Raw genomic sequence first — 8,966 nt, 5'->3', positions numbered from 1 at the left:
AATAGAGGCAGCCAATCCAACCACCTCTCTGACACCTTTTATCTAGCAGGTCTATAAATAGGGTTATGGGGTAGAGCAGCTTCCAGGACAATGACTGGTCTGTGGTTAGAGGTGCTATTTTGTTATATCTCACCATGATGTTTTTGGTTGGAAAGAGAGACCAGAACTTGTTACTGGTCTGGCTTTTGGGATGGAGTGATATGGGACTGTGTCAGACAAAGAATGGTAATCTCAGTAACTCCACCCTGACTGAAGCAGTTTCAGACAATTCAGAGCACTTCCTTTCACAGTCCCATTAAATCCAATAGTTTCCTTGGAGAGGAAGCAGGAAACATGTGAAATCATCCATCACAGAATAAAGCTAAGATATGGAGGGTTTCAGTCACTTCACCAGAGTCATGTGGCTCACTTGTCCAAAAAAATTCTTAGAGCTCAGAGCTCCAAATTCTGAGTTTCTTATTCTTTGTTGTTGTCAGGCCGCTGGCTGACTTTCTCTTAGAGCTCACTGCAGACATGAAGGGGAGAGTTATAGCTGTTACATAGTAGGTAATTGTTATAGAGAAATTTCATTAAGAAGGTACTCTTGGAACCACAAATAATAGTAATCTATGTCTGTTGAGGGTATGTTTCTAACTGCACCACATTTACAATTCTATATAAATGGCTCTATGACCTACAGAGTAGGTATAACAATTGTCTCAACTTTTCAAGTGAAGAAACTGAGATAAGCAAATAATTTGCACATTGCTAGAGTTCATAAATATTGGAGTTCTGATGCAAATGTAGATTTGATTTCAGAGCTACTTCCTTAACCACCACATTCTACTGTCTAATAAATCTTTACCTGGAGTGTCATAAGACTAGGTAGATCTTCACTGTCCAGTAGCCTCGAGAAGAGAAGACTGAGCAAAGGGCTGTGGGGATTTTTATGGTCTTCTTCTCTAGGGTACAAACCTCAGGTCCTTCGGCCCCTCACCTCCCTCTGTTTTTCACATCTCACTATATCAGTCCCTCGGTGTCTGAGCAGAGCTTCCATTCAACATCCTTTCTGTCATCCAGTCAGCCCTTTCCTGTTGTCTCACGAGAGATTTTCTCTTCTTCATAAAACCCCTTCTTGCTCTTTCACTTGACCTCCCACTCTGCCTCTCCTCATCCTCTCAGAGTCCCTAAGCATCCTACCAATGTATTCATTGGCTTTCCCTTCACTCTTCCTCAGTCTCTTTCCTATGCGTAGTTCTCTTTGTCTTTCTGTTGTCTGCCTCCCTCCTCTCAGTCCTTCAGCCGCCCTCTCTCTGACCTTAACTTCTTCAATCTCCAGCCCATTCATCCTGTCCCTCTCTGCCTCTCCTCTTCCTCATCTTCTGCTCCCAATTTCTTCCTCTCAGTCACAAACCCCTTTCTCTTTAACACTCAGCTTGTCTTTTTCTGTTCTTCAACATTTTTCTCACCAGCTTTCACCATATCCCCATTCTTCTTCCACTTTCTCATGGTCTTGCAGCCTCTTATACGACTTGAACTATGATTCTCCCCCGTGTTGCCGCTCAGCATATTCTTAATTAAGGTTATCATTTCATTGTCTCGTAGCCTTCTCCTATCTGAGCTTCATTATGCCTTCCTCAGTCCCTTAGACTTATCATTCAGTCTGTCCCTCAGCCTTGGTTTCTGTCCCTCCATATATGCTGTGATCTATTTCTCAATACTCACTTTCCTCACTGTCTCCCAATTACTCCTTCAGTCCTTTAGTCTCCCAGTAGATCCCCAACATTTTAAAGGCATATAACACCTTATACTGAGCTTCGAAGCATTCTCATATTAAAGAGGAGATGGAGATTATTTCTGTATAACAGGAGAGGTAAAGAATAAGAATAATAGAGGAAATTATAAGAAAATCGGTTTTCAGTTGGGAGGAATAACAAATATATTTATTGTTCATTATATTCCAGGTTTTGTGCTGTTTTGTACAAATGGTGTGCCAATTAGCTTAGAAGGTATCATTATCATTACTTTAGTGATGAGAATACAAAAGCAATATTATATCAAATTCTGAGATCCAAAATAACAGGATGTCTTCTGTGCCTCTAACCAGTTATCTCTGTTTCTAGTGTTTTGATAATAAATTTGAGCAAGAAACAGTATTTGTCCTTGTTGCTTCTGGTTTATGGTTCACTTACTGACATGTGTTTTTTTGCAATACCTATTTAGGAAACATTGCTCTAACAAGTTTACCTAGTTTATTAGAGTTGTATAAGTTGTGTCAGGTCTTCAGCTTGATATCTGGGGGAAAATATCTTTGAAAATATAAAGACAAAAAATCAATAAAAACAAAAGAAACAAAGGAGCAGGCATGTTATTAAACTCTGAAGTTAGACTTGAAAGAAACTTCAAGAATTATAGTGAAGGTAGCAGCTTTAAATATGTAGACTAATACCCCCACCAAAAAATCTTTAGAGCTCAACAACAAGAGAAAAAACCATTTTCTCTAGTGGTCAAGAACAAGAGAAGAAAAACTTTCACTGAGGCTTAATATCATTGAGGTAAGAAAAGGATTAGATGGGAATGAGAGAAAGGAGTAAAGAAGAGCGGAAAAAAGCTGCTTGTGAAGGTCATTGTTCATTGAGAGGTCACTGAATTCCAGCATGTTCAGAGACCAGACCAGACAGCAGGGGACTGGTGTCTAATGATAACAGGACAGCTCATGCTTACTGGCTAGTCATCTTCAATCATACTGCCACCTTTGTCAGAGTGAACAGGCCTCCTGAGAATGAGGATGTCCACCCTACCAAGTGCCAACGTGAGCTTCTCTACATTCTTGCTGACAGGCTTCCCAGGCCTGGAATGGGCTCACCATTGGATCTCACTGCCTATTTTTGTAGGATACCTCGTGGCCCTCCCGGGTAACACCACCATCTTGCACCTGGTATGAACTGATCCTTCTCTCCATCAGCCCATGTACTACTTTCTGGCCATCCTGGCTGTGACAGACTTGGGCCTATGCATGTCCACATTGCCCTCAGTGCTGGGAGTGCTATGGTTTGATGCCCGGTTGGTGGGCCTGGTGCCCTGTGTCCTACAGCAGCACTTCTTACACTCTTTCTCCTTCATGGAGTCAGCTGTGCTCTTTGCCATGGCTCTGGACTGCCTGGTGGCCATCCGATTCCCACTGCGCTATGCATCTGTGCTCACCGGGCCTCGTGTGGTATTGGCAGGGGCTGTGCTGGGCATACAGAGTGCAGCCATCACTGCTGCACCTTCACTGCACCTATTGAAATTTGACTACTGTCACCCTGGGGCACTGTCCCATGCTTACTGCCTTCACCAGGACATGATCCGCCTGGCCTGCTCTGACACACGTTTCAACAGACTCTATGGGCTGTGCATAATCATGCTGGTCATGGGCTCTGATGTCCTTTTTATCATGCTTTCTTACACTATCATCCTCTACACAGCGCTGGCCATTGCCTTGGCAGGAGAGAGGTTTAAGGCCCTCAACACCTGCGTCTCCCACATTCTGGCTGTGCTTTGCTTCTGTGTGCCTGTGCTAGGCCTGTCCATCGTGCACAGATTCGGGCACCACACCTCACCTCTGGTGCACATCCTCATGGGTGCTGTCTCTGTGCTCTTCCCACCCTTAACGAACCCGGTTATCTACAGCATCAAGACCCAGCAAATCCGCAGGGCCATTCTCAAGGTGTTTTCACTGGGGAAGACACAATGAGACATTGGGGATGGACCATGTTGTTCAAAATAGAAGATATATTAACACTTCTTTTTAAGATCTCTTATAACAAAGCAATTTCTGTTTATTTATTTTTAGTTTGATCAATTGATTGTACATTATGAATTGACTCTAATGTAAAAATCAAATAAAGTTGATGTTTATTACTACTTATGTATATACTTATAAATACATAATCACTATTTTCTTACATTAAAAAGAATGATTACTTTTTACATAAGTGTTTGCATGTTCAACATAATGTTTGTATTTTCTTCTGTACTGATCTGTTGAAACTTTAATTCTATAATAATTTCATTAGAGATCATTTACTGTGATAATATGGAAAGTTGAATTCTCACTTTATATTTCTTGGATTAACTAGTAACTTTACCACCATTCCTCACAATGTCATATTTCACTATATCCATCTAACAAAGATAACTTCATTGTAAATCTAAGGAAAACTTTCCAATGTTGCTTTTTTCTTATATCACTTGTACATATCATAGTGTGGGACAGAAATAAATCCTGAGACCCTGCCATATTTTTTCTCAATTTTTTTAACTGTTCAATTGAACAAATATATTTTATTTCTGTTATCCACATTTATTCCCTTCTATCTTTATTGATCTTAATGTGTCTTTAAAAATATAATTAAAATATAAAGCATCCATCTATAAAACTTAGATGTTAAAAAGAAGAAAAATGTATAGAATGATAGGTGAATAATATGATGGCAATAATTTAATCAGATAAATCTAAGAGTGTTTACATGAAAATAATGAAAAGTAAATGAAGAAGAGGAGATAGAGAAAAGAGTAGAAGAGATTGGTGAGTCAAGAACCACAGAAGAAGCCAGGGTACCAGTCCATATAAAATAGATGGTAGGTAAGTTTTTTGAAAAGACAAATGATGTTATGTCTCCCAGAAAGAAAGTGGCAGTGTAGTAAATCATAGATAAAAGTGTTGGAAGCAGGACAAGAAACTGAAGAAGTTCTCATTTGATAGCCTTAATATTTTCAGTGATAGGCTATGAAATATTTTGATTGCCATTTGTGAGGCAGTAGTGAATCAGATTTTGGAACTCTAATACTTTCCTAGTGACCTTTTATCAGGTTCATCTATGCCCCAAAATACTGGATTTTTACTCTTTGAAACAAAAAAATGCCTCTCTTATCTCTCATACTTGGCTTAAACTGTTTCTTTTTCTTAGTTAGCTCTTTCCTTCGCATGCCTTTCTTTGTATTAATGCTCCTGATTATCTGTTTCAGTCAGAGTTCAGTAGGAAGACAATGCTAAACATTTCAAACAAAAGAGATTTAAAAGAATCAATATTTTTTAAAAATGTGAAGGTGTCAAAAGGGAGAAATGGAACACTGTTGAAAGAGTAAGAAGAAAACAAGGGTATTGTCCAGATATCAAAAGCTGTTTTTACCTTGAGTGTGACCCCATTAACTAGAACCTGCTACTAAACTACTAGAGATGTCACCATTACCAAAAATCCCAAGCTGTAGTACTGTTTGGGAGTCATGATTTCACTGCAATCACAGGTGACTTACAGCCATCAAAATTCCTGACAGCCCAAGTGCCCATCAGTAGATGAGCGGATAAAAAAAGCTATGATGCATTTACACAATGAAACAGTACTCAGCCATAAAATTTTTTAAAAAGAAAGAAAGAAAGGAAAAGAAAAAAGAAAAAAAGAAATCTTACCATTGGTGACAGCATGGATAGACCTGGAGAATATTATACTACATGAAATAAGACAGTGAGAAAAAAACACATACCATATGATTTCACTTATGTGTGAAATCTAATGAACAAAATAAACCAACAAAATAGAAGGAGATTCATAGATACAGAGAACAGATTGACAACTGTCAGAAAGGAGGGGATTGGGGCTGAGTGAAAAAGGTGAAGGGATTAAAAAAAGTAAAAAACTCACAGACACAGACAACAGTATGGTGATTAACAGAGGGAGGTGTGAGGAGGTAGAAGGGGGTAAAGGGAGAATAAATGATCATGGAAGGAGACGTGACTTGAGGTGGTGAACACACAATGCAATATACAGATGATGTATAATAGAATTATATACCTGAAACCCATATAATTTCATTAATCAATGTCACCCCAACAAATTCAATAAAACATTAAAAAATATTTTTGACAGAGCACAAAATAAGAAACTTCTCTCTTCCTCCAACTTTCTGATCTCCACCAATGCTTCCCATGGAAAACACTAAGAAGGTAGCTATCAGAGGATTATAAGAAATGTAGTTTGTACCTTACCTTTGTTCAGCAGTTCTAAGCAAACTATGGAAAAATAGAATGGGCCTGAATGCCAATAAATAAAGAAAAAGCATATCGTCTTCTAGGCCTGGGTAGTGAGCACACAATGCAGTGTGCAGATGATGTTTTATTGAGTTGTACACTTGAAATCATATGGTTTTATTAACTTGTGTCACCCCAATAAGTTCAATTAAAAATTTTAACATTAAAATGGCTTCTCCAAGAAAGTTCTTTATTGATTCCAAAATGATTTTAGATCCCCCTCTTATAGTTCCTTCTGTGTGCCACTACTCTCCTACTAAAATCCTTAGCAAAATGGATCACAATTGCTTGATTTGTGCTTGCTCTGCTCACTAGACCATTAACTCCATATGAACAGGAACCACCATCTTGTTTTCCATTAAGATCTGTTTGTGCTCAGCACAGGATCTAGTCTATAAGATGGCATTGAAACTGAATTTCACTTCTTGACCAGAAGATCTATAGAAAATGAGCCAAAATTTTTGACCACATATGAAGGTGATCCTCAGAACACTCATCTGTCAGAATTTTCACATTTCCCATTGATATGAGTAAACTGAATTATGAAAAAGAATCCAAGGAAATGGTGATTCAATATGGCTTGTTCTTGAGAAGAAAAGTTCTCTGATAAAAACATGAGGATTGTGACAACTTACAGGGAGAACAAAGGAATAGGCCATAGTTGAAATCATTTTCTTCTTTGCAGTAGATTGAATTGTTCATTCATTAATTTCTTCTTTCAACAAATATCCATTAAATGACTTTTACCAGATACTATGCTGTATATGTGGGGCACAATGGTCAAACTGAAAAGGAGACATACTTTGTATTGCCTGGCTAGGGAATCACTTATTTTAGTTGAGATGTAAGATTTGTAAAAAGTTACCCATACTAAGAATGGAAAGGAGAATATAAGAAGAAGTGTTTCTTCGAGAAAACAGATGTAGTACAGTTAGTAAGAATAAGTGTCCAAAGGAACAGTTTCAATGTAAACAGATACCAAGCAAGTTAACTAATGCAAAGAAATTGGATTTTTATGAGTCATGTGACATTAAAAAGGATTATGGCAGAGGGATATGATTGCGGGAGAGGGGGTGGGTTGGGTGGGGGAGAGAAATGGGGGGAAATGAGACAACTGTAATTGAAAAACCAAAAAAATAAAATAAAATAAATCCAATTAAAAAAAAAGGATTATGCCAGTTCTGTGGATAACGATTTGAAGGTAGAGAAAAGATAGGTCAGTAATGAGGTATTCAAGAAGTTCAGATGAAAGTTAGAGGGAGTGTGATGAAAGTGAGGGAGGCATTTTAAAAATAGACCTAGAGAAATATCCCATGATATACACATACCACACCTTCTTTACCCATTCATTTATCAATGGACCATTACATTGCTTGCATGTCTTGGCTATTGTGAATAGTGCTGCAGTGAACATGGGGGTGTATATATCTTTTTTTTTTTAATATGCTTTATTGATTATGTTGTTACAGTTGTCCCAATTTCTTTTCCCTTTGTTCCCCTCCACCCGGTGACATCCCTCCCTCCAGTTGTCTGCCCCCCACTCAGCCCATGCCCATTGGTTGTGCATATAGTTCTTTTCAACATCTTCCTATCTACTCCACTCCCTCCTACTGTGCTTCTTAATTTCTGTACCATCTCCCTCCCTTTTCCCCCTTCCCCCTCCCTAACCTCCCCCCATAATTTTCTCCATACCTATAATTCTTTACACACTCTCATTGCCTACTTAGTTTGCCTTTGTTTCAATTCCCTAGCTTCTGTTGTTGGTTGTTATGATACAGTTTTTATTTTAATGTTCATAGTTTTGATCCTCTTTCTCCTAAACAAGTCCCTTTAACATTTCATATAACAGTGGTTTGGATATGATGAATTCCTTTAGATTTACTTTGTCCTGGAAGTATTTTCTCTGCCCTTCTATTCTGAATGACAGCTTTGCTGAATAGAGTAATCATGGTTGTAGGTTTTTGCTTTTCATTCCTTTGAATATTTCTTGCCAGTCCCTTCTTGTCTGCAGAGTTTCTTTTGAGAAATCAGCTGACAGTCTTATTGGGACTCCTTTGTACATAATTCTCTTTTCTCTTGCTGCTTTTAAGATTCTCTCTTGATCCTTAATTTTTGACATTTTGATTATAATGTGTCTTGGTGTGGTTCTCCCTAGGTCCAGTTTTTCTGGAACTCTCTGTGCTTCCTTCCCCAAGTTAGGGAAGTTCTGCTTCAGTATTTTCTCACATAATTTTTCCATTTCTAGTTCTTCTTCTTCACCTTCTGGCAACCCTATGAATTGGATGTTGGCCCGATTACAGCTGTCTGATAAGTTTTTAAGCCTCTCCTCATTTTCCTCACTTCTTGTTTCCTCTTTCTGCACTGGTTGACTGTTTGTTCCTTCCCTATGTTCCAATTCGTTGATTTGATCCCTGGTTTTCTTGCCCTCACCACTAGTTTCGTATGTGTTTTTGTTCATTACAGCAGGACTAGCCTTCATTCCTTCCCTGTCTTATTTAAGATCTGCTGTTAGGTCTGTAAGCACTTTTATAAGCAAAGCTCAGAACTGTGCCTCAGAAAGATTTTCTGTCTGCTGCTTCGTTAGATTAGAAATTTGCTGTCTGGTCAGCTGCATCACTGGGATCTCTATCATGATCTGTGCCATCCTGAACAGTTTTGTGTTTACCTTTGCTTCCTGGGCAGGGCTGTCACACCTCCTATGCTATAGGGGGCGGAGCCCTGTGCACTCATCACAACCAGGTGTTTTCTGCGGGGGCGGGGGTCCAAGATAGATTCCTGCTGTTCAATCTCTGCTGAGAGACCGGGAGCCTCCTCCTCCATCACCACCCCCACTGGAACCTCACAGTCCAAGGCAATTGGGGTCTGCTTCCCCGGATTTGGAATTGCAAGCTGACAGGTCTGGTCTGCAGCCAGAGGT

At 39.1% G+C, this 8,966-nt stretch overlaps 1 protein-coding gene across 1 annotated transcript; it reads left to right on the top strand.

Moving 5' to 3' along the window:
- Positions 1-2,761: 2,761 nt before the first annotated feature.
- On the top strand, positions 2,762-3,715 carry LOC150018323 (olfactory receptor 51L1-like). The gene is given in 1 exon segment (XM_090267715.1): positions 2,762-3,715. A coding segment is annotated over 1 exon segment (954 nt).
- Positions 3,716-8,966: the final 5,251 nt, after the last annotated feature.

Source organism: Furipterus horrens, unplaced genomic scaffold, assembly GCF_987537825.1.
Source record: "Furipterus horrens unplaced genomic scaffold, mFurHor1.1.pri manual_scaffold_2, whole genome shotgun sequence".
Lineage (NCBI taxonomy): Eukaryota > Metazoa > Chordata > Mammalia > Chiroptera > Furipteridae > Furipterus > Furipterus horrens.
The sequence above is the reverse complement of the archived record's forward strand: the minus strand, read 5'-3'. Positions and strand labels throughout refer to the sequence as shown.